This window comes from Pan troglodytes, chromosome 2 (assembly GCF_028858775.2).
Source record: "Pan troglodytes isolate AG18354 chromosome 2, NHGRI_mPanTro3-v2.0_pri, whole genome shotgun sequence".
Taxonomy (NCBI): domain Eukaryota; kingdom Metazoa; phylum Chordata; class Mammalia; order Primates; family Hominidae; genus Pan; species Pan troglodytes.
The window spans coordinates 83,217,427-83,244,464 of record NC_086015.1 but is presented as its reverse complement, the minus strand read 5'-3'; the positions used below and the strand labels follow the sequence as shown (position 1 = coordinate 83,244,464).

Below are 27,038 nucleotides of genomic sequence, written 5' to 3'. Positions count from 1 at the left end.
ATTGTGTAGGAATTGAGGTTCTCAGAATATGAAAAACTGATCATGTAAGGATATTTACTCAGCAATGTAAGCTCATATTTGGAGAAGATGGCACAGTACATGGAAAGCTTTATATCTCCATTTATTCATCAGCAGGGTCTCTACTGAGTGAAGTAACTATGAAATCATTTGCAGATGGATATTCTGTGCATGGGGAAAGCACAACAGAGTCAACAGGTTTGACTGTTTCTTGATGTTTTGTTTTGTTTTTAATTTAATATTACATTTATTTTATTATTATTATACTTTAAGTTTTAGGGTACATGTGCACAATGTGCAGGTTTGTTACATATGTATACATGTGCCATGTTGGTGTGCTGCACCCATTAACTCGTCATTTAGCAATAGGTATATCTCCTAAAGCTTATCCCTCCCCCCTCCCCCCACCCCACAACAGGCCTCGATGTGTGATGTTCCCCTTCCTGTGTCCATGTGTTCTCGTTGTTCAGTTCCCACCTATGAGTGAGAACATGCGGTGTTTGGTTTTTTCTCCTTGCTATAGTTTGCTGAGAATGGTGGTTTCCAGTTTCATCCATGTCCCTACAAATCATGATCTTTTATGTTTGCATAGTATTCCATGGTGTATACATGCCACATTTTCTTAATCCAGTCTATCGTTGTTGGACATTTAGGTTGGTTCCAAGTCTTTGCTATTGTGAATAGTGCTGCTATAAACATACGTGTGCATGTGTCTTTATAGCAGCATGATTTATAATCCTTTGGGTATATACCCAGTAATGGGATGGCTGGTTCAAATGGTCTTTCTAGTTCTAGATCCCTGAGGAATTGCCACACGGACTTCCACAATGGTTGAACTAGTTTACAGTCCCACCAACAGTGGAAAAGTGTTCCTATTTCTCCACATCCTCTCCAGCACCTGTTGTTTCCTGACTTTTTAATGATCGCCATTCTAACTGGTGTGAGATGGTATCTCATTATAGTTTTGATTTGCATTTCTCTGATGGCCAGTGATGATGAGCATTTTTTCATGTGATTTTGGCTGCATAAATGTCTTCTTTTGAGAAGTGTCTGTTCATATCCTTCGCCCACTTTTTGATGGGGTTGTTTTTTTCTTGTAAATTTGTTTGAGTTCATTGTAGATTCTGGATATTAGCCCTTTGTCAGATGAGTAGGTTGCGAAAATTTTCTCCCATTCTGTAGGTTGCCTGTTCACTCTGATGGTAGTTTCCTTTGCTGTGCAGAAGCTCTTTAGTTTAATTAGATCCCATTTGTCAATTTTGGCTTTTGTTGCCATTGCTTTTGGTGTTTTAGACATGAAGTCCTTGCCCATGCCTATGTCCTGAATGGTATTGCCTAGGTTTTCTTGTATGGTTTTTATGGTTTTAGGTCTAACATTTAAGTCTTTAATCCATCTAGAATTAATTTTTGTATAAGATGTAATGAAGGGATCCAGTTTCAGCTTTCTACATATGGCTAGCCAGTTTTCCCAGCACCATTTATTAAATAGGGAATCCTTTCCCCATTGCTTGTTTTTGTCAGGTTTGTCAAAGATCAGATAGTTGTAGATATGCGGCATTATTTCTGAGGGCTCTGTTCTGTTCCATTGATCTATATCTCTGTTTTGGTACCAGTACCATGCTGTTTTGGTTACTGTAGCCTTGTAGTATAATTTGAAGTCAGGTAGCGTGATGCCTCCAGCTTTGTTCTTTTGGCTTAGGATTGACTTGGCAATGCGGTCTCTTTTTTGGTTCCATATGAACTTTAAAGTAGTTTTTTCCAATTCTGTGAAGAAAGTCATTGGTAGCTTGATGGGGATGGCATTGAATCTATAAATTACCTTGGGCAGTATGGCCATTTTCACGATATTGATTCTTCCTACCCATGAGCATGGAATGTTCTTCCATTTGTTTGTATCCTCTTTTATTTCCTTGAGCAGTGGTTTGTAGTTCTCCTTGAAGACGTCCTTCACATCCTTTGTAAGTTGGATTCCTAGGTATTTTATTCCTTTGAAGCAATTGTGAATGGGAGTTCACTCATGATTTGGCTCTGTGTTTGTCTGTTATTGGTGTATAAGAATGCTTGTGATTTTTGTACATTGATTTTGTATCCTGAGACTTTGCTGAAGTTGCTTATCAGCTTGAGATTTTGGGCTGAGACGATGGGGTTTTCTAGATATACAATCATGTCATCTGCAAAGAGGGACAGTTTGACTTCCTCTTTTCCTAATTGAATACCCTTTTTTCCTTCTCCTGCCTGATTGCCCTGGCCAGAACTTCCAACACTATGTTGAATAGGAGTGGTGAGAGAGGGCATCCCTGTCTTGTGCCCGTTTTCAAAGAGAATGCTTCCAGTTTTTGCCCATTCAGTATGATATTGGCTGTGGGTTTGTCATAGATAGCTCTTATTATTTTGAGATTTGTCCCATCAATACCTACTTTATTGAGAGCTTTTAGCATGAAGAGTTGTTGAATTTTGTCAAAGGCCTTTTCTGCATCTATTGAGATAATCATGTGGTTTTTGTCTTTGGTTCTGTTTATATGCTGGATTACGTTTATTGATTTGTGTATGTTGAACCAGCCTTGCATCCCAGGGATGAAGCCCACTTGATCATGGTGGATAAGCTTTTTGATTTGCTGCTGGGTTCGGTTTGCCAGTATTTTATTGAGGATTTTTGCATCAATGTTCATCAAAGATATTGGTGTAAAATTCTCTTTTTTGGTTGTGTCTCTGCCATGCTTTGGTATCAGGATGATTCTGGCCTCATAAAATGAATTAGGGAGGATTCCCTCTTTTTCTATTGATTGGAATAGTTTAAGGAGGAATGGTACCAGCTCCTTTTTCTACCTCTGGTAGAATTCGACTGTGAATCCGTCTGGTCCTGGACTCTTTTTGGTTGGTAAGCTATTGATTATTGCCTCAATTTCAGAGCCTGTTATTGGTCTATTCAGAGATTCAACTTCTTCCTGGTTTAGTCTTGGGAGGATGTATGTGTTGAGGAATTTATCCATTTCTTCTAGATTTTCTAGTTTATTTGTGTAGAGGTGTTTATAGTATTCTCTGATGGTAGTTTGTGTTTCTGTGGGATTGGTGGTGATATCCCCTTTATCATTTGTTATTGCGTCTATTTGATTCTTCTCTCTTTTCTTCTTTGTTAGTCTTGCTAGCGGTCTATCAATTTTGTTGATCTTTTCAAAAAACCAGCTCCTGGATTCATTAATTTTTTGAAGGGTTTTTTGTGTCTCTATTTCCTTCATTTCTGCTCTGTTCATAGTTATTTCTTGTGTTCTGCTAGCTTTTGAATGTGTTTACTCTTGCTTTTCTAGTTCTTTTAATTGTGACGTTAGGGTGTCAATTTTAGATCTTTCCTGCTTTTTCTTGTGGGCATTTAGTGCTATAAATTTCCCTCTACACACTGCTTTGAATGTGTCCCAGAGATTCTGGTATGTTGTGACTTTGTTCTCATTGGTTTCAAAGAACATCTTTATTTCTGCCTTCGTTTCATTATTTACCCAGTAGTCATTCAGGAGCAGGTATTTCAGTTTCCATGTAGTTGAGCGGTTTTGAGTGAGTTTCTTAATCCTGAGTTCTAGTTTGATTGCACTGTGGTCTGAGAGACAGTTTGTTATAATTTCTGTTCTTTTACATTTGCTGAGGGGTGCTTTACTTCCTACTATGTGGTCAATTTTGGAGTAGGTGTGTTGTGGTGGTGAAAAGAATGTATATTCTGTTGATTTGGGGTGGAGAGTTCTGTAGATGTCTATTAGGTCCGCTTGGTGCAGAGCTGAGTTCAGTTCCTTGGTATCCTTGTTAACTTTCTGTCTTGTTGATCTGTCTAATGTTGATAGTGGGGTGTTAAAATCTCCCATTATTATTGTGTGGGAGTCTAAGTCTCTTTGTAGGTCACTAAGGTCTTTCTTTGTGAATCTGGGTGCTCCTGTATTGGGTGCATATATATTTAGGATAGTTAGCTCTTCTTGTTGAATTGATCCCTTTACCATTATTAATAGCCTTCTTTGTCTCTTTTGATCTTTGTTGGTTTAAAGTCTGTTTTATCAGAGACTAGGATTGCAACCCCTGCCTTTTTTTGTTTTCCATTTGCTTGGTAGATCTTCCTCCATCCCTTTATTTTGAGCCTATGTGTGTCTCTGCACGTGAGATGGGTCTCCTGAATACAGCACACTGATGGGTGTTGACTCTTTATCCAATTTGCCAGTCTGTGTCTTTTAATTGGAGCATTTAGCCCATTTACATTTAAAGTTAATATTGTTATGTGTGAATCTGATCCTGTCATTATGATGTTAGCTGGTTATTTTGCTCGTTAGTTGATGCAGTTTCTTCCTAGCCTTGATGGTCTTTACAATTTGGCATGTTTTTGCAGTGGCTGTTACCAGTTGTTCCTTTCCACATTTAGTGCTTCCTTCAGGAGCTCTTTTAGGGCAGGCCTGGTGGTGACAAAATCTCTCAGCATTTGCTTGTCTGTAAAGTATTTTATTTCTCCTTCACTTATGAAGCTTAGTTTGGCTGGATATGAAATTGTGGGTTGAAAATTCTTTTCTTTAAGAATGTTGAATATTGGTTCCCACTCTCCTCTAGCTTGTAGAGTTTCTGCCAAGAGATTAGCTGTTAGTCTGATGGTCTTCCCTTTGTGGGTAACCCGACCTTTCTCCCTGGCTGCCCTTAACATTTTTTCCTTCATTTCAACTTTGGTGAATCTGACAATTATGTGTCTTGGAATTGCCCTTCTCGAGGAGTATCTTTGTGGTGTTCTCTGTATTTCCTGAATTTGAATGTTGGCCTGCCTTGCTAGATTGGGGAAGTCCTACTGGATAATATCCTGCGGAGTGTTTTCCAACTTGGTTCCATTCTCCCCGTCACTTTCAGATACACCAATCAGACGTAGATTTGGTCTTTTCACATAGTCCCATATTTCTTGGAGGCTTTGTTCATTTCTTTTTATTTTTTTTTTTCTCTAAACTTCTCTTCTCGCTTCATTTCATTCATTTTGTCTTCCATCACTGATACCCTTTCTTCCAGTTGATTGCATCGTCTACGGAGGCTTCTGCAGTCGTCACGTAGCTCTCGTGCCTTGGTTTTCAGCTCCATCAGGTCCTTTAAGGACTTCTCTGTATTGATTCTTCTAGTTATCCATTCATCTAATATTTTTTCAAAGCTTTTAACTTCTTTGCCATTGGTTTGAATTTCCTCCTGTAGCTCAGAGTAGTTTGATCGTCTGAAGCCTTCTTCTCTCAATTTGTCAAAGTCATTCTCCATCCAGTTTTGTTCCGTTGCTGGTGAGGAGCTGCATTCCTTTGGAGGAGGAGAGGCGCTCTGATTTTTAGAGTTTCCAGTTTTTCTGCCCTGTTTTTTTCCCATCTTTGTGGTTTTATCTACCTTTGGTCTTTGATGATGGTGACGTACAGATGGGTTTTTGGTGTGGATGTCCTTTCTGTATGTTAGTTTTCCTTCTAACAGACAGGACCCTCAGCTGCAGGTCTGTTGGAGTTTGCTAGAGGTCCACTCCAGACCCTGTTTGCCTGGGTATCCGCAGCGGTGGCTGCAGAACAGCATATATTGGTGAACTGCAAATGCTGCTGTCTGATTGTTCCTCTGGAAGTTTTGTCTCAGAGGAGTACCCGGCCGTGTGAGGTGTCAGTCCGCCCCTACTGGGGGGTGCCTCCCAGTTAGGCTACTCAGGGGTCAGGGACCCACTTGAGGAGGCAGTCTGCCCATTCTCAGATCTCAAGCTGCGTGCTGGGAGAACCACTACTCTCTTCAAAGCTGTCAGAGAGGGACATTTAAATCTGCAGAGGTTACTGCTATCTTTTTGTTTTTCCGTGCCCTGACCCCAGAGGTGGAGCCTACAGGGGCAGGCAGGCCTCCTTGAGCTGTGGTGGGTTCCACCCAGTTCGAGCTTCCCGGTAGCTTTGTCTACCTAATCAAACAACTAACTCGGCAATGGTGGGCACCCCTCCCCAAGCCTCACTGCCGCCTTGCAGTTTGATCTGGGACTGCTGTGCTAGCAATGAGCGAGACTCCCTGGTTGTAGGACCCTGTGAGCCACATGCGGGATATAATCTCCTGGTGTGCCGTTTTTTAAGTCCGTTGGAAAAGCGCAGTATTAGGGTGGGAGTGACCCAATTTTCCAGGTGCCATCTGTCACCCCTTTCTTTGACTAGGAAAGGGAATTCCCTGACCCCTTGCGCTTCCTGGGTGAGGCGATGCCTCTCCCTGGTTTGACTTGCACACGGTGCGCTGCACCCACTGTCCTGCACCTACTGTCTGGCACTCCCCAGTGAGATGAACCCGGTACCTCAGTTGGAAATGCAGAAATCACTGGTCTTCTGCGTCGCTCCCCCTGGGATCTGTAGACTGGAGCTGTTCCTATTTGGCCATCTTGGCTCCTCCCTCCACATTTATTTTCTTCTATCCCCAAAGAACTCTTTAATCTGTTCTGGAGGCTGAAATCTGACATCAGGGTGCAGGCATGGCTGGTTTCTGATGAGGGCTCACTTTCTGGCTTATAGATGGCCACCTTCTGTGTCCTCACATGGCAGAGAGAGAAAAAGAGAGCAGGAGAGCTCTTGGTGTTTTTATCATCTATATTTTAAAAGTAAGCAATCAAAGTGCAAAGTGAACACCTCCAGTGTTGGAAGCAAGTGTGAACAAAGCATGTTTCTCTATGGATTTTAACTAATTAACCATAGCAGTATTTAGGGAATAGTTGGAAAGAGCAAGGACTTTGAATCTGACTGGGATTGAATTCCAGCACTGCCACTTCACAGCTGAATGACAACTGAGAGTCTCAGTTCCCCCATATGGACACAGATATAACAACACACACTTCATAAAGATGTTGTTGTAATAAAGAAGATGGTGGATAATTAGTAGTGGTTTTCTTTTCTATTCCTTTTCTTCTTGCTTAGACTTTATAACAAATAATAATTCATTATACTTTTTTAATAAAGATGATGATTACTATTTACGGTTTTTATTATTAAAATTAAGCAATCACTCATAAATCATCACTCCAAAATTGGAAGATCTTTTTCCTGATGGTTATACATTATGAGAAATGTGAGATTTCTATATTTTGTTATAACCTCCAAGGGTATTGGCTTAATAGTCAAGTAATAGGTATTTTGCTGATCCTATTCATTCTCCTCAAATTATTAAATGCTTGATAGTGTATATTTTCTCTTGAAATATGTTTCTTAGAAGCAAAGTTCAGTGGGATATTCTGCAAAAAATAAAAAAGAGTTCAGTGGCCAAATAAGTTGGGAAATGCTACATATTATACCCCTCTTCTTGTACATCATAGTATGCATTAGCAGACTAATCACCCTGAGAACTGCAACTCTTCCTTGAAGCAGTGCCTAGTAACAATCTGAAGAAAGAATATTCCATAGAGCCTTTTGAGAAATTTAGCATTTAATAATATGGAAAACATTTTTATTGCTGAGACATTTACTGAATTGTTGTGTACAAACATCATGGTAAAAACTTGGTCCTGAGTTCCATTCCCAAAGCCATACTGGTTGTGGTTTCGCTATAGGGGACTGCAAATCAGGGACAGAGTGAACTCTCAGCAACACTGCACTTTAGTGGCGCCTGGGTGACATCCAGATTCTGTAATTGGTCATTACTTCCTGTACATCATCTCTCTAGACTTAAAAACAAAACAAAACAAAACAAAAACCTTTCTTTGTTTTTTTTGAGACTGAGTCTCTCTCTGTCGCCCAGGCTGGAGTGCAGTGGCACGATCTGGGCTCACTGCAAGCTCCGCCTCCCAGGTTCACGCCATTCTCCTGCCTCAGCCTCTTGAGTAGCTGGGACTACAAGCGCCTGCCACCACGCCTGGCTAATTTTTTTTGTATTTTTAGTAGAGACAGGGTTTCACCGTGTTAACCAGGATGGTCTCCATCTCCTGACCTGGTGATCTGCCCGCCTTGGCCTCCCGAAGTCCTGGGATTACAGGCGTGACCCACCGCACCTGGCAAAAAAAAAAAAACTTTTTAGAGATGGGGTCTCACTATGTTGCCCAGGCTGAAGTGCAGTGGCTATTCACAGGTGTGATCATAGCACACTGCAGCCTCATGGGCTCAAGTGATCCTTCCACCTCAGCCTCCTGAGTAGCTGGGACACACTACAGGCGTGTGCCACTGGGCCTGGCTTCCCCAGGAAGTTTTGATCTTTACTATGGATTTAATCATTGGCTGTATTCTAATTGACTTTCCAGCTGAGGTTTCTTTTTTGAGGTCAAACTTAAGGATATACAATTGACAGCTTGTCAGTACCGTTTGGCTATTCTAGAAGTATCCCAAATTCTTCATGTCTCATACTGAATAGAATTAATCTCCTTGCCCTTCTTCCTCTTACCAAATTTCACTCTCTTATTCCCTGCCTTCAGTGAGACTGCTCTTCACCCATTACAGAGACAAGAAACATGGAATCTCCCTACCCTCTGCTTGTCCTCCATCCTGTGTATTTGCATTTCCTTTTACTCCATATTGTAAGTGGCTAGACTCTGTTGATTTTATGAATTAATATCTTGAGATTCTTCCTTCTGTTTTCCCTTCTGTCTGTTAATGTCTAAGTTCTGGCTCTCAGGTTTCTTCCTTTCTTTATCTTTGAGACAGTGTCTCCCTCTGTCCCTGTGCTGGAGTGTGGTGGTGCGATCTCAGCTCACTGCAGCCTCGACTTCCCAGGCCCAGGTGATCATTGCACCTGAGCTCCTGAGTTGCTGGGATTACAGGCGTGCATCATACACCTGGCTAATTGTTTGAATTTTTTATAGAGACATGGTTTCCTTGTGTTGCCTAGGCTGGTCTTGAACTCCTAGGCTCAAGTGATCCTCCTGCCTTGACCTCCCAAAGTGCTGGAATTACAGGCATGAGCCACCATGCTTGACCCTGGTTTTCAGATTTATTGCTTGAAATGGGTCCTCACTAATTCCTTCTTAGCTCATCCTGTTAGGTCCAGTTTCATGCTGCCAATAGTGAGCTCTTTAAAACCAGCCTTGATGATACTCATCCATTGCTTAACATTTCTTAATGGTTTCTGGCTGTCTTCCACTGGGTTCCAAAACTGTGGCTCATTGTACAAAGCCCAAGAAGTTATTTATTTTAGCTATTCCTTCAGACTTACACTTCACAGTCTCTGAAATGCACCTTATACTCAGGCCATACTAAGCAGCTTGCAGGTCCCACAAGTGTACCACATACTCCTGTAGCTGTGCCTCTGGGTGAAATCATCACCTGTCTTCCGTTTCTGACTCATTCTTCAAGGCTTATCTCAAACGTAATGTGTTTGAGTTTCTTCTCTGACTTGCTCAGGCAATCTTCGGTGGCCCTTCTTTGTATCCTCATAACAGCCTATATATCCCTATTTTCTAGCTGAAATGGACTTTCAGATTTTAAAATAAAAGTTGCTTTAATTAAATAAATATCTCCTCAGCAGTCAATCCTCCTTAGCATCCACCTTTCAGAATTCCAGCCAAGGTAAAGGCCAAGAACATATTACAATACTTAATCTTCTGAAGTTGTATAGCACTGACTGTGATGACTAATATAAAATCCAATCTGAATTTCACTTGGCTTCAACATAGCCTTAGAGAGTATAAGTTTCCAAGTAATTTTTTTCTTTTATATTGCTAGTTTATTTCCTCCTTTTCTAGAGCTTAGTTTCATTGAAAAAATCTATACCATGCTGTATACATGCACTAAGCTAAAGTTATTAGTGTTTCAGATTATACAACTATTGGCATTTCAAATTATAATTTTTGTTTCATGGTGGACATGAGCAAATAATAGATCTTTCATTATTCATTAATATATTTCACTAAGAAAAACATTAATTGGAGTAGTTACAAATTAGATGCAAATAAGCCTCATGTAGGGCTTACAGTGTATTAAAGGTTGAATGTATACGTATTAGTTATAACTTTGAAAAATAACATATTTTCCTGTCTTGTCATAGAATACATGATTGTTAAACTTCCTCTCCTTCTGCTTAGTTAGGTCTTTCTTGTCAGCACTTCATTCTTTTTTGTCATTTATTCAACACTTGGTTTACTGAGTACTGTAATGTGCACAGCACTCTGCCAAGCATAAGGGAAATACCGTGAGCAAAACCAGACCCACAGATCTTACAGAAGGGTGGGAAAAATGGACAAATAGCATTGGACAAATAGATTTATATATTGTAATTCTGATCATTCTTACCAAAGGTAGCTGTATAGTGCTATTTCGGTTTATAAAACCAACATTTAACTTGTAAAGATTAGAGAGAGCAGAGATTTGAAATAAAGTAGGTGTATTCTGCTGTAAGATTACTTCAAGCCCAGGCCCTGTGGCAGGCATAAGTCATGTTGCAGGAGGATGCGCAAGGTACTTGTGAAGCTAACAGAAGTCAGGCTGAAGACAGCAGAGAAAAGCATGGAACAGGAAGTGTCTAGACAGGTGGATCAGGGAATGAACAGGCTAACTCTTGTAGGTCTAGTTAAAGACTTACGTTCAGAGCAGTAAGTTTATTTTAAGAGCCACTGAAGTAGACGACAACCCACATTATATTTGCATTTCAGAGCCTTCATCTGGCTACACTGAAGTGAAACTATTTCACAGGCTTTCCTACATCCTGGTAGAAAGAGACGGTAGTTGGACTTGTGATGGTAGCTGGTTATATAGATGAGGCTAAGCAGAGTAATTTGAGAACTTTTCGGGAGGAATTTGGAAAGAACTAGGGGACAGAAAGAGAGGAAGACTGGTTTCTAATTTGCCTTATTCATTGACCTTGAAACACTAGATGAGGGCATGATTTGGGACTCTTTCAGTAAGGCCTTTGGCTGTTGAATTTGAGAAATCTTTGATAAATTTACATATTTACTGTATATAAGCAGAAATAAGATAGGAATGTTATAAAATATGAAACATCATTCCTGTTTTTGAGTTATAATCTCATTGGAAAAAATAAGGTACAGACACAGAAAATATTTAAGTGACATAGACACTCAGGGCTTCATTTATTAAGTAATATGTAAGGTCCAGAATGAAGCCCCTCACTCAATATCCTTTTCCATTTAATAGTATATTTAATTATTTAAACTCAGGTACTTAGCATTTCATCTCTGAAGTCTATTAAAATATAAATTATTATTAATAAAATTAATTTATTAATAAAAACTCTGGGGAAGTGTATATACTTTTTTTATTTAGGAAGATATAAAAGTCTACATAAAGGACAGTTCTAGTATATATTTGAATGCAAATGTTCATTAGTATATAGCACTTTTTTTTTTCTTTTTTCTTTTTTTTTGAGGCGGAGTCTTGCTGTGTCACCCAGGCTGGAGTGCAGTGGCGCGATCTCGGCTCACTGCAAGCTCCGCCTCCCGGGTTCACGCCATTCTCCTGCCTCAGCCTCCCGAGTAGCTGGGACTTCAGGTGTCTGCCACCACGCCTGGCTAATTTTTTTTTTTTTTTTTTTTTAAGTAGAGACGTGGTTTCACCTTGTTAGCCAGGATGGTCTCGATCTCCTGACCTCGTGATCCGCCCGCCTCGGCCCCCCAAAGTGCTGGGATTACAGGCGTGAGCCCCCGCGCCGGGCCACATATGTTTTGTTGAAGTGTTGACTGATGTTCGTTAAAAAGGAGGTTCCAGGGAACCGTGCCATTATTTGTAATAAACACATTCCTCTGCAGAAATGGACACATGCATGGTATAAACACACAATGTAATGGGTTCTGAAAGGACCTGGGGATGAGGGATTTGAGGACAGGATTTGCACAGGCAATGTGTAAGCGAGAGAAGTTTCTGAGTGGAGACTCAAAAGGATTCAAGAATTGGAAGGTGTAGTCAAGGCGGACACCAGAAAGATTGTTAGTAAATAGGGTAGGAAGGCTAGGCCAATGTTATGCAGTGTTTAAATAGTAATGGTTAAGCCAATGCTTTAAAAATAAGCGATTAACTGTTTTCAAGTGATATACGAAGATATTTTGTGAATTCTTCTGCAGGCTCCCGTCTTCGTCAGGAAGATTTTCCACCTCGCATTGTTGAACACCCTTCAGACCTGATTGTCTCAAAAGGAGAACCTGCCACTTTGAACTGCAAAGCTGAAGGCCGCCCCACACCCACTATTGAATGGTACAAAGGGGGAGAGAGAGTGGAGACAGACAAAGATGACCCTCGCTCACACCGAATGTTGCTGCCGAGTGGATCTTTATTTTTCTTACGTATAGTACATGGACGGAAAAGTAGACCTGATGAAGGAGTCTATGTCTGTGTAGCAAGGAATTACCTTGGAGAGGCTGTGAGCCACAATGCATCGCTGGAAGTAGCCAGTAAGTAAACTGGGCGCTCTGTGTTTGGCAGGGGGAGTGGCAGAGTGGCGTCATTTGTTTGATCATGGCAATGAAAAGTCGAATTTGTATCTCAGGCCTTACCTGAGGATAATCTCTAGCTTTGTATGTGAATACAATCTACTATTTCGGTTTTCTGTATTTCTCATCCTAACTTGTTATTCAAGCTAAATTGGGATTTACACACAGTTGGTTAACGATTTGACTTTTGATTGGGAGTGATTTTCTGTTGGAAAGTTTTATTAAAATTGTTCCATCCCCTCCTTTGTTACCTTTAAAGATATTGAATAGGGAACCATGTGCTGCCTATAGTTCAGCTACTTGAGACACTGAGGCAAGAGAATTGCTTGAGCCCAGGGGTTCTGGGCTGTACTGCACCATGTCCACTGGGTGTCCAAACCAAGTTTGGTGTCAGTACGGTGACCTCCTGAGAATGGGGAACCACCAGGTTGGCCTAAGGAGGAGTGAACAGGATCAGGTCAGAAATGGAGCAGATCAAAACTCCCATGCTGATCAGTAGTGGGATCATGCCGGTGAATAGCCAAAAAATACACGCACACACACACACACACACACACACACACTCACTCACTCTCTCTCTTATCCATAGCTACATATGAGAATTTGTCTATAAATAAGATAGCATGGGATTTAAAAATTTGTCTTCATTAAGAAAAATACCTTCAACTGGCAGTTTAAGTTAGGGTTTTAAACCATTTCTAATTCTTAGAAATATATTTCTATTAAAGCTATATCAAAAAAGTATATGTATATGCCTTATATTTTATTTTCTTGGCTACTGTGGGGTGCCTTTGGAAGAAAACAGGTGTATGTTATCCTCAAGTAGTTGATGGTTCAGTTTATTTACACTAGCACCAAATACAGCTCATTTGAAATTACCCTCAAGAAGGATTTATTGACTAACTATTAAACTGTTGTATCTATAGGCTAGATTTGTATTGCAGTTGAATAAGAATTGGGCTTCTTTTATTTTCTATCTACATTCAAGGAGTAGCCAAAATGATTCATCCCCTTGAAAGGATCTTGCTGTATATAATATGACAAAAATTGAGAATTGCATAGGGATTGGAGAGACAAATGAAATTTAGATAAAATTCACTTTATATATAATTCTCTATAAAACTATATAAATAACCATGTATATATTTATATATGATGTTTTTCCAAGATAATTGATATGTTAATATATGTTCAAAATTTTAATTATATAATTAGTTTTCATAGTCTCCAAAATTGTCTTCAAAATTCAACTATAACTTAAATAAGCATAAAATTATACATTGATATAATTATAAAATTATAAATGTAGAAAGGGATTTAGAGACAGATTATTCCAACTCAATCATATTATTAACGTGAAATCAGCCCTAGAGAATGTAAATGACTTGATCACTCTCCCAGAGCCTCCTATTACTTAAGACAGAATGCCAAAAATTTCTGATATGAGCGTAAAATATAATTAGATACAATAAAAATTAAAGTAACCATTTTAAACTATGTTAAAACGAGCTATTCATTTTTAAAATATTTCTTTGAAGTTCTACAATCCAGTTTATATTTGCCTATTCACAGTTAACTAACAATGAACTTATGACCTTTCTCTTATTGTCTTGATTCTCAGTAAAGGTCTCAGAACTAAATTAGTGAGGTGAATGACAGCTGTCATCATAACAGAAGGCTAGTTTGCTTTTTTTATTTTTTAAGGCCAATTTGAATGTAGCCCATGCAAAATAAGTTTAAATGTTCGACCTATTTATAAAAGAATGTATAGTCCTCCCTCAGGATTCATGGGCGATTGGTTACAGGACTGCTGTATATACAAATACCCATGGATGCTCAAGTTCCTTATATATGATGTAGTATTTACACATAACCTATGCACACCCTCCCCCATATACTTACAAATATGTCTAAATTATGTACAATAGCTCATATAGTAATTGTTGCTATACCGTATTGTCTAGGGGATAATCGCAAGGGAAAAAAAGACCATACATATTCAGTATAGATACTATCATTTCTTTTCCCCTAATATTTTCCATCTGTGATTGGTTGATTCCACAGTTGCAAAGCCCATGAATATAGAGGACCAACTGCATGTTTTGATAAAGTCATATTTCAAAAGTTATGATATTACTATCAAGTTATGATATTAAACTATCACCCCCAAGTAAAAACATTAACGAAAAGTGTCTTGAGGCAACACAGGTTTCATAGCGCAGTTGTTGGTAATGCTTTCAAAACATTTTCATGTGTTTTATTTGCCTTTAAACCAAGTTTTACAGCTGTAACAACAACTGTATTTCTTGGTTCCTAACAATTGTCAACCTCTCAAACATTGAAAAAAAATTAATATAGAATGCCATTTAAAACCTTTATTTCTGTATAGAAATAATATTTTTGTCTATTGTGCCTTAAATATTTATTTAAATTGAAGTAATGCACCAAAGTTATTCTATTTATCAGTTATTTGGGGGATTATTTATTTTTATTTTCATTTATATCCCAGTTATAACAAGGGTAGACCTCAGTGCAGATATTGGTTAATGTTTTGCTGCTGTTCTTTGCTGTGTAGTTAAAAACTGTAAACCTTTTTCTCAAAAACAGTATTGATGCAGTTAAAGTTATCTCACACAATTATAAAGTCAAAAAATTGGAATGCTAGGAAATGTATAGTAGTTTTTATCTCTAACATTTTTACTTGTAAGTATTTGAAGTTTGATTTTATAAAAGAAAACAATTTTTATGCACAAATGTGATTTTAAAATTTATTTTTTATTGATTATTTTTCTTTGCAAACCAATAATCATGTCTTGATGAGAATATGAAATTATTTAATTTAGAATACTTTGCTGTTTTTAAGACATAAAAACTCACTATTTGTCTAATTCAGTTTCAAACCCAACTTTCTAAGAAGGTCTTACGAGTTGTATTTTCTTGCTTGTTTTGGATCAGCTCTATTTAAAACTTTATTAGGAAAATAGTTTGTGGGTCTATTCTCCTGTAACCAATATCACCAATGATTAAACTTAGAACTCCATGTTATGCCTGTCACAAATTGATAACACAGATCTTTGACACAACTTATATTTAATATGTAATTTGATCTTGGATAATTACATTGAAGTTTAAAGAAAGTTAATTTGAACCTTGACCCTCATGTTTTCCATTGTAGAACATGGCTCTCTACATCATCTGCTAAGCAGTATACAGTCAGCATATGGCTATTTGTTTCCATTTAAGCTGTTTTCTCCTGAGGAAGAAAAATTCCCTCCAGACTAGGCAGACATCTGCTGGCTATCTTAGCAGCAAAACCATAGAAGAACTATTTTTCCTAAAAGTGTATATGTATTTTGCTAATTAATTAAAGATTGTGTCTTTTGTAGATTTTACTAACTGGAGTGCTTTTTAATAGTAATTGCTTTGAACTAAAATGTATGCATTTTGAAGGAATATTTTCTCGCTGCTTTCAATATATTATGTTCTTTCATTGTTATTATTAGTAACTTATGCTTCTTAAAGTGACTTAGAATTCAAATTATACAGTTTTCCTCATGTAGGTAAAATGAGAACATGAACTGACCATGTATGCTGAGTAGCCACGTGTTTACCTAGGTACGTTAGAATGTATTTCCAAAATCTAGTCCGTGGAAGATGGAAGGATTACTCCTAGGGGTAAAATGGTTCAGATGAGATGAAGTGGAGTGGAAATAGAATATGTTATTATAAAATATTGTTTGATTGATTGGGGTGTGTGTGTGTCTATGTGTGTATCATCAGAAAGATTCAGAGAAGGAAAGATTTGTTCAATATAAAAGAGCAGATCAGTGATAGAATGAAGACTGGAAATTGGGTCCCCCCATTTTGAGCTTAGAATAGATGAGAATCCCTGAGTTCTGAGATATTAGCACCGTAGCTTAGAACTAACTCCTTCACAGAAGTAGATGGTCTTTGGTGAGGGCAGAAAAGCCATATATAAATATATGTATGTGAAAATACATGCATATATGTATATATCTTTACTGGACAGACTTTTTATGTTTGAAATTGAACTAACTTTATATTGCATCTTTTAAAATATTCCTTGTTTCCTCTACTTTTGTCTTTTAAAAAAAGTACCATTTAAAAATGCTTTGATCAGATTCTAAAACATTTTTATATATCTTATTTTTATTTTCAGTATTCAAAGAATACTGTTAAAGGGTGGTTTAGTTTCAATTTTTAAACACCATTTTACTCTTTTGTACACGTATACTCTAAAATGTACTGGCTCTTCATTCCAAAAATGATTCATGATTAAATGAAATAATTCATGTAAAATATATAACACAGTTACTAGCACATGGTTATAATTCATAAGTCTCAATTGTTTTTGCTATTGCTTTCACTACCTTTTTCTCTTTACTTCCATTATGGTTAGACACTGGAGAACTGAAAGATTATTTAAACAAATCCTCTTATCTAAAGGGGACTTGGACAGTTCTGATTTCAAAAATGAGATCAGTTCTTACTTTATTTTGAATTTGAAGATACATTTGCTAAGATACTTAAATTTAAATAAAATGCTTCATTAATTAAATTTATTTAAATTAATTTCTGATTAAGTAAACAATATACTTATGTATATATAGTATTTCCTACTAAATTCCATCTTGAAATTGATCATGTGGGAAATTGACACTTTAGATCCTCATTGGTGATGCAGGACATGCAAATAATCTTGAGTCCACTCAGTTTTGTTTCAGGAACAAATTTATTTTTTTAACTTTTATATTCAAATTTTCTTTTTCAATTTATATTTGTCCACTTAAGTAAAGAAGCCATATTGCTAAGTTCCATGACATGATTATGTTTATTGAAGACTTTTTTGCTATCACTCAGAATATGTTCTTCTGTCATTGCCTTGCATAACAATATATTTGGATTTTTATTAGTAGTTATTTTATCATCTTTAATGACCAAAAAATAAAAATCAGAAAATAATGACATCTCAATGATGTCAGTAAGTAGTGAGTCCATCAGTCCACTTGTTGCATCCAAATATCAGGTTTAAATTGTTTCATAAGTGAGGTATAGGCACATTATCTCTTGAAGTAATATAGCATGTATTCTGTATTTGATGGGAAAAAAGCAGAAGTATTTGGATATACATTAAGAGAAAAGACACTTGTCATTTTCTTTTGAAAGCACATAAAATTCTCTTTATGTTTTTAGATTTTGCTTTCCAAAGAGTAGTTAATATGAAATATCAAAATAGAAACTTACATTTCATAAGCCATATGAGAGATTTCAGTGCTAATGGGCAGAAAGAGAAGATTTGAGTTTCATTGGGCATTTCAGCAGAAAAGGACAGTTTGCTGACCATTTCAGTGTGAGTGTTAGAGAACTTGGCTGTGTCAGAGAATGTAATATTCCTTCTAGCAATAAATAACCTAAGGTTATAGTCTATCTTAAAGCTATGCTTAGTTAAACAGATTATAGGCTCACATATCTGTTTAGTTAGCTTCTTCTTTTTCTGTTTAATCTCACAGAAGTGTGTATTAATCCTTAGCAACTTTCTAGAAAGATCTTAGAGTGGGAGTACTTTACACAATTTCCTTTTTTATTATCCATCACAGGTCAACTAAGATGATTTATCAGCTTACAAAAATCATTTTTATAAAAAAATTCTAAAATTATATTTTACATTCTGATTGCAGAAGTAATATATGCTAATTATAGAACACTTTTAAAATACATACATGCATTTGCAATCCTGCTATCCAGAGATAACTACTATTGAACTTTGGGTGTGTATCCGTCTAGTCTTTTTTTCCTGCACATTATGTACAGAACGATCCTATAAGCAGGTATTTCATATGTATTTTCTTATTTTCTATGGAAAGCTATTTACTGTTCAATAATATTTACTCTTTTCTTAGGTGGCCAAAAAAGGCATTAGGTATGTTGGAATACATAGTCAGCTATGTCATAAAGACTAAATGGAAAAGTTTGACTCTCTAGATTGGATGCTACAAAACAGCTGCTGTCAATATAACTGTGTTCAGTATTACTGGATACACTATCCTGGAACAGATTCAATCTGGTAATCTTGGGGTTAAGGGTGACGTATTTTATTACCAGTCTCATGAACTACTCCTTATATTTTCTTGAAAAGTAGCTGATATTCATACATGCTGAAAAGTGCTAAGATGAGTATTTCAACACTAGTTGATACTTAGATATAAAGCCTCTTGAGATGTCCAGAATATCAATTCAGTATTTGGTTATTTATGGGAAATTCTTGGCAGTGTCTCCTTGTATCAACAGTACTGTCTTTAAAAACTAATAAAATGAGAAGGTGCATCTGGTTATCTTTGAAGCCTTATCATCAGATCACTCTTTTTAATCCTCCTAATTTGCTTATTATTTAAATGCTAGAAATCTTTCTCATATTCACAGACTAACTTGAGAATCATTTGTATTTAAAGGTTTTGGTTCACAAGTTTAATTTAAACCTTAGTATAATTAATTTTAATTAATACCGTAGAGTTTAACTGAAGCTCTCAGTACTTACCAGTTTAAACTTTTTTTTTTATTTTTGAGACAGGGTCTTACTGTGTCACCCAGGATGGTGTGCAGTGGCACAGTCACCCTCACTGTAGACTCAACTTCCTGGGCTCAAGCGATCCTCCTAACTCAGACTTCTGAGTAGCTGGGACTAAAGTGTGTGCCTCTACACCAGGCTATTTGTTTTGTTTTGTTTTTACTTTTTGTGGAGACAGGATCTCTCTGTATTGCCCAGGCTGGTCTCAATCTCCTGGTCTCAAATGATCTCCCTTCCTTGGCCTCCCAAAGTGCTGTGATTATAGGCATAAGCCACTGTACCTGGACAATTTAAACCTTTTAAAATCTATACTTGCTGTACCATATATTTGTCAGGTTAGAATAAAACATGGTTAAATACCCTTGGTGGATAAAAGTTCTTCTGTTGTTTTGTTACACAATATGGACATTGAAAATGTTGTTTTTGGCTGGGCACGGTGGCTCATGCCTGTAATCCCAGCACTTTGGGAGGCCGAGGTGGGCAGATCACTTGAGGTTAAGACTTCGACACCAGCCTGACCATCATGGAGAAACTCCGTCTCCACTGAAAATACAAAATTAGATGGGCATGGTGGTGCATGCCTGTAATCCCAGCTACTCGGGAGGCTGAGGCTGAGGCAGGAGAATCACTTGAACCTGGGAGGCGGAGGTTGCGGTGAGCTGAGATCGTGCCATTGTACTCCCGCCTGGGCAACAAGAGTGAAACTGTCCCCCCCCCCCCCAAAAAAAAAGAAAGAAAGAAAAGAAAATGTTGTTTTTAAAAGTCAGAAATTGAATAAAAATGTGAAGAATACCAAAATATAGTTTGTCCAAAAAAAAAGTGATTTTTTTTTTAAAGTAACTTCTTACAGGCATTTTGTTTAGCTCTAGCTAGTCAATGGTGACCAAAAATGAAATGATTCTTGTCTTCATGGAAATTCCAGGACAATGGGAGGTGAGAGGAGCAGGGGGGAAAGAAAATAAGCAACTAGCCAAATAAATAACTTTATGCTTAATTTTGACAAGTGCCAGGAAGGAATTTAGTCAGAGCTGAGAGTTGAATTACATGTGGATATTGCTGGGCAATATGCAATGGTGGGGTGTCAGGATCTGATTTACATTTTAAACATCACCTATGTTGTACCTGAGTGTTACATGTGTAGAGAATGAGTTGCATAATAGTCAGAGGACATCAATTAGGAGGCTATTCTAGTATTCCAGGCAAGACATGTTGATAGTTTGAAGCTGGTGGTAGTAATAGAGATGAAAAGAAAAGAGAAGATTAGATTTGGGGACCAAAGATTTGGCTTAATTTTAGAGAGTTAAATAGTAGAAGTTGAGATTTTGCAGGAGATGCAATTGATGACAAGGTCAAGGTCAAGCCTATGACTGCAAATGGAATTGGAAGTTTGGATTAGGATTTGTTAGCTCAAAATGGCTTATAGCGGTTTGGTATGCTTCATCCCATCACCATCCCGAGAAAGTATACTTTCTGTTTTTCTCTTACCTGGAATGTGCTCTTCTTCCAAGTCCACCTGTCACTCTCTTATTGTAGGCTTAGGGCCCCCCTTTCCCAAAACCATGATGTGGCCAGTGTACTGGGTTTAGCCTCTTGCAGTCTGTGCTCACATGGCTCCCAGCACACTGCCTTAAAATGCAGCATTTGTCTTTTCATCCCAAGTGCCTAGCACCATGCCTGGCCTATTGGAAGTGAAGTGATCTAACATGGAACTCAGAAATATTTTACTTCCTGTGTGATGAACATCATAAGCATCATAATGCCACATCAAGGAGCAGTCTAATCTACCTTTTTCACTCATTTCCCAACAACTTCTTTGTATAGTTAGGGAATTTGCCTGCTCTCAAACACTACTTTGAGAGCACAGGATTTAGAATACAGTCATCAGGTACTATTTCCTTAGGAGGTTTTATTTGTTTTGTTTTCTTTCATTCTGGAATATTTAAGTATCTCTTTTGGGGATAACATTACTTGGGGAATTTAGCTGACTTCCAGTAATACGAGAAGCCAAATGAATTGCTTTTAGGCTCTGATAAATGTAAAGCTGTCTTTCTAAGTGTAGTGACCCTTCCGTGCAATCTCAACCTGTGTTTCTTACCCTAATGATCAGTTAATAGACCATGAAGAGGATTCAGCTCTTCCTAACTGATAAGGAAATTGTTTCTCGGTCAAGCACAGTGGCTCATACCTGTAATCCCAGCAGTTTGGGAGGCTGAGGTAGGCAGATGGCTTGTGGCTCAGGAGTTTGAGACCAGCCTGGGCAACATGGTGAAACCCTGTCTCTATAAAAAAATACAAAAATTAGCCGGGCGTGGTGGTGCATGCCTGTAATCCCAGCTACACGGGAGGCTGAGGTGGAAGGATTGGTTGAGCCCGGGATGTGGAGGTTGCAGTGAGCTGAGGTGGCATCACTGCGCTCCAGCCTGGGCAATAGAACGAGACTCCATCTCTAAATAAATAAATAAATAAATAAATAAATGATACTGGAAAAGAAATAATTTCTGTGTTGACAGTGCCTGAATTTCCTGAGGTTGCTTGAGACACTTTACATATGCAAAACAGGACCTAGCAACCTTTACTTTCTCTTTTTCTGTCTGGTAGGGGATAAAATACACACAATGACAGGACTGTCTTTATAAATGAATAAAATGGAAAGGTGCATCTGGTTATCTGGGGCCTAATTTTTAATTCAGTATATCTGATGTTTAAGTCTAATCTCAGTCTCTTAGTCTCTAAAGTGAAAATTGTAACTTCAGTCGCATTTTAAATTGTGTTGTATTTAACCCAGGGTTTAAATTGAAGTTTTAATAGCGCAAATGACATTTTACATTTGTCAGGAGAAATAAAAGTTTATGATCAAGTTATTTAGTATGCCTGAATGAGAACATTTTAAATCTTATCCAGTAAATTATGGAGCAAATTCAGAATAAAAGCTAAAAAGTTAAAGAGAAAATGGGCAAAGACACCACCTCCACGAAAGTATTTATATATCTCAATCTCTCCCCCTCCCCGACTCTGTACATATTTACCAGGTAATACTGTCCTGTATGTAGATTTAGTCACATTAAGTTACTCTTTTATCAGATTTTCATCTCAGTCAGGCACCAGAAAAATGGATTAAGAGCCAGCATTTAATGTAGAAGGACCTTTAGAACATTTTAATTATGTAATTCAGCACTTGTCATAGCTTATGAGAGTGTTCTCAAATGGAAGTGTAGTACAGGTTGCAATCTCATTGACTCTTGCTTAAAGGCATTCTTGGAAAATATGATTTAGAATATTTTCCTTTGGGACCACCCCTGGGAAGAAACCAGTAATGAGTCAATAACTGATGAAAGAGGAACAATATTTATATGACCAGTGGATCGAGAATCTGTGGATATTTGCTTTTCTCTCTGCTTGTCACTTTTGCTTAAATCACGCAAAGTAGCCCTAAAATTCTGTGTTTGGACTCTAACATTGGTAGGCAATAAGGTCAATTTCTTAACATTTTTCTTTTTCTTTTCTTCTTTTCTTTTTAAAAAGTAATTAACACTTAGGTCACTGCATTGTCTCCCATTAAATGAGTTCTTTCTGGACCATGTTGGTAATAATTCTTAAAGCCTCCCTCAGAGTTCTAATCAATACATTTCTTATGAACTGTTCTAGAAGGCGTTTTGTTCTGTTTTAGTTTAATGGGTTTTCTTAACCCTATCCAATGACTCCTTTCTGTAGTGGACATTGTGGATACTCTTTTTAGTTACAGACAGTTAATTCTGTCATTAAGTCAAAACAAATTTTGTTTTCAACAAATTTAATAAATGATTATTTAGTACAGCTCTGTGATCTTGCTGAAATTATTTAGTCTCTGTGTGTTTCAGTTCTCTTACCTGTAAAATGGGGATATGAATTATGCTTACCTAATAGAGGTTTGGGAAGGATTAATAGTTAGTGTATCTATAGTGCTCAGAACTGTGCCTGGCTGACAGCAGGCAGTATGTGTGAGTTGTAGCTGTTGTAACATCTGCTGTTTACTATGTTAGGCTCATTCTTCGGTTGATTCCTTCCATGTATATGGTTCCAAAGAATGTGTCTCTTCATTTCAGAAAGGCAAATGCTGAAAAACTAATTCCATGTATAGCTACATTTAGAATAATCTTTCTTTCTCCTGGGTTAGTCATCTTCTCATACATAAGTCCACATAATTATTGTGAAAAGATACGTATTCTTTATATATCAGTACATGGTCTGTGTTTTATGACAAATATATCTTTGAAGGTATATAAAGCTGCTGTTAGTGGCATGGTTAACATTTAGATATTTCATTGTGGCCTTTCTCAAAATATATACCAATGAATTATTATTTTGGCAGTTAAAAATAATTTGGAAAATACTTCTTTAAAAAGACTTTTAAACATACCTCTTTTCTGTAAGACTTCAGTCTCTAAAATATTCAAAAATGATATGATACACGAGTAAGGGATCTCAATTAGTGTGAGTTCCACACTTATATGAACTGCAAAAACATTTTGTATGAATAATCTGTCTTGTTTTTCCCAGAAAATGTTTTGGGTAGACATTTTATGTAATATTTCATACTTTGTGGAAGAAAATACAATTTTAAAAGTGCCTCGGTATCTCAGGTTTGGATGTGTGGTTGTCTTCGTGATTCCTTTATTTGCAGAATGTAAGAGTAAGAATAGAATGTACTGTTCTGTTTCCATTTTGTCTTCCAGGAATGTTTTCTTCTGTCCTGTATTGAAGAATATAATAGGAGCCCATTCAAGATTTTAAACATAGGCAATTCAAATATGGAGCTTTACCGACATTTTCCAAAGAGATGCTTAGTACCATGTGTGGCCTTATCCCACTCTCTCACTGATATCCTGTTACTCTTAATGGCCTTGATCTCAGCTTTCTAAACTTTGCTTTTTATAATGGATATAATTTACCTCTTGTCAGCAATTGACATAGTTGACCTTTTTTTTCTTGAAATATTCTCTTTCCTAGAATTTCATGGCACCCAGCTATATCAGGATTGCATCCAACTTTCATGTAACCGAAGTTAGGACATTTAACCAGATTGGTTTAAATTTAATGCCTGAGATAGGCCATATAGAGAATGTATAGTGGCTTTATATGATTTTCCTCTTATTCATCTGGCTGAGTCTTTCTTGGCCTATAGCTAAAATATTCCATTTCTCGAGGATTTGTCATAGGCTCTGTTTTTTGCTTTATGACTTACCCTGAAGACCACACCCACCTCCTTGCATTCACATACCAATTTTGTCCTGATTCACTCTCTGTTCTCTCATCCCCAGCCTGAACCTCTATACTCAGCTCCATTTGGAGGTCCTGGTGGTACCTGCAGCTCAAATGTCCAAAATGCGACTTTTCATCTTGCTTCTCATTCCTGACTTTCCTCTATTATTTCCTAACGATGATAATGATACCATTATCCATCCAACCCTCCAGACCAGAAACCTGCGATTGATTCCTCCCTACTTTCTTTCCACAGCAGTTGAGCCTCAGGTCTTGCTGATGTTTTCTCCTGAACAGCTTCAGTATTTTCCCACTTATCTCCATTTCCTTTGCAATTTGAATCAGAATCACCATTATTTCTCATCTTAGTAACTATAATACTCTTTTGCAAGTACAAATCTCATCAGTCCCTCTAGATGCTCACTCAGAGATTCTCAATTGCTTCTAAAGTCTTAATTTTTAAAAATGACTTCCAAGGATCTATATGACCCCAGCATTGTGGCCTAGAATTCAACCCCATCCCTTTGATCTAGTAAAATGTATATATTGGCTGGGTGTGGTGGCTCACGCCTATAATCCCAGCACTTTGGGAGGCTGAGGCGGGTGGATCATGAGGTCAGGAGTTTGAGACCAGCCTGGCCAACATGATGAAACCCCATCTCTCCTAAAAATGCTAGAATTAGCCATGTGTGGGGGTGGGCATCTGGAGTCACAGCTACCGGGGAGGCTGAGGCAGGAGAGTTGCTTGAACCTGGGAGGCGGAGGTTGCAGTGAGCTGAGATGGCGCCACTGTACTCTAGTCTGGGCAACAGAGCGATACTCTGTCTCAAAAAAAAAAAGTACATTTTGCTTCAGAGTTTAGCAGAGCCATCACTTCCGCCTGGGCTCTTTTTCTTTATCCCCACTCCTCCCACACCCACCACAAGTTAAAGGTAACCATAAATGGACCACCCTCTATCCCTTTATCATAGTACGTCACTCCTGCATTGTGAGGAAATCTTCATTCTTCTGTATTTGGCACTTACTGCTCACCACTGTGTATACCTTGTAGTACCTGGTACAGGTCACGAAAGTATTATTATTAATTTTTTGTCAATAAAAGATTGTATACAAAGATTCTCTTCAACCAACATCAATGAAAAAAGGTGTTTTTCGTTATATTTGAAGGGTAAGGTACAATTTACATTTTGTTCCCACAGTGGAAATGAGTGATTGCGCACAAATTATCCATATTTTTATACCTGCTCGGCCTTATGCCTCATTTTTTTCCTGTTTGGAAACAAATAATTTTTTCTAGAATAAACTAATTAGAAGTCATATTTGTGAGTGTCCAATGCAGCTCAACTTTTTCAAAAGAGCTTCAAGTACAACATTATTTAATACATATTCTGATCATTAGCTCAGATGATAAAATTTGACTATAAAATTTAGTGAACCTTAAGTAGAATGAAATTATGTTTCAGAATCTATACTAAACAGCAGATATTATACATAGGTATTTAAAGGGGAATATGCATTGATGGACATCACTAGAAATAAGCAAAAGTTTCCTTAAATTGTTACATAAGCAGAAAAAAGTATTCATTAACATTATAGCTAAATGTATAGTGTAAAAGTTTACCTCAATATTTACTTTAATAACCTAACATGTACTGCTTGAAAGTCAATTAAAAGGCATGACAACATAGAACCTTGAAAATAATTTGGAATTTAGATTTTTAAAATATTAAATTAAAAAAATAATAGATTTAAAAACAATTGCTACTTTATTTTTAAATTATCAAAATTATTAATTTAAGTATTTTAAAATATAAATATTTCCATGTAAATGTAAAACAATTTACAGATATTAAATATTTAAGACTCTAAATATTTAATTATTTTTGGAACACTCTGCTTTTGTTTAAAGTGAGACACAAAATTCAGAAACTAGAATGTCACAGCCTTTGCCATTGCAGCTTGCTTCCTTTGAATGAGATGTGCTGATAGTAACCATTTTCTAAGCTATAATGATTAATGCTACTTAGGGGAGGTAGGAAAAAAGTTAATTTAACTGGAGTCGTTCAGTTTTAAAGGGATTTTATTGAACACAGAAAGTATACACAAACACACACACACACTGAAGAAATATTTTAATATGCCTGTTACAGATGCAGTTACAGCTCTTTTTTGTTTTTCAGTGTTTTTAGAATGTCAGATCCAAATATTTTTTATTTTTTAAAAATAAAGTTGAAACATATGATTTATTCATGAAATTTCAGAGGGGGAAAATATGAACAAAGGAATCCCTCTCCCTCTAACCTTGCCCTGAAATGCTACAATGACTGTGATAATTAGCTCCATGTTATTATAGATTATTTTTCTTATAAATAATTTATATTTCAGTTTGCTTTAGTTCTTTAAAAAGGCAAAGCATGAAATTGATTAGATATAATTGTACGTTTGATTAATATTTAATTTGAAATTATTTTGCAGCTTCAAGTTTAGATGTAACTGTCACATTTTAGAATACTAAGTGTATATTAGATAGCTTGATATAAATGTCTTCCTAATTATTCACTTTTTTATTATTCAAAAGCACCATTTCTCATAGCTATACATCATGTTTTATAATGTGTGTATGTGTATGTATACATACTTATACATGTATGTGTGTATATGTATTTATATATGTGTATTTTTTTTTCTTTTGTTGGATAACAGAGTTGACTCAATTTAGACATCACCTTTTTTTTCTTCCCTAAGGAGTTCAGGTCATAATTCAATAATACTACATATATAATAAGTACTGTTATAAATGCAAGTATTAACCAATTTGAAAACATAGCTCATTCATTCCACATA

At 37.0% G+C, this 27,038-nt stretch overlaps 1 protein-coding gene across 15 annotated transcripts in view; it reads left to right on the top strand.

Moving 5' to 3' along the window:
• Positions 1-27,038, top strand: part of ROBO1 (roundabout guidance receptor 1) — a 1,167,403-nt gene that overhangs the window by 814,921 nt on the left and 325,444 nt on the right. For all 15 annotated transcript variants that reach the window (XM_016941499.4, XM_016941496.4, XM_063806043.1 and 12 more), the window contains one exon: positions 12,005-12,331. In XM_016941499.4, coding sequence (XP_016796988.2) covers positions 12,005-12,331 — 327 coding nt within the window. The remainder of the gene's footprint in view (positions 1-12,004; positions 12,332-27,038) is intronic.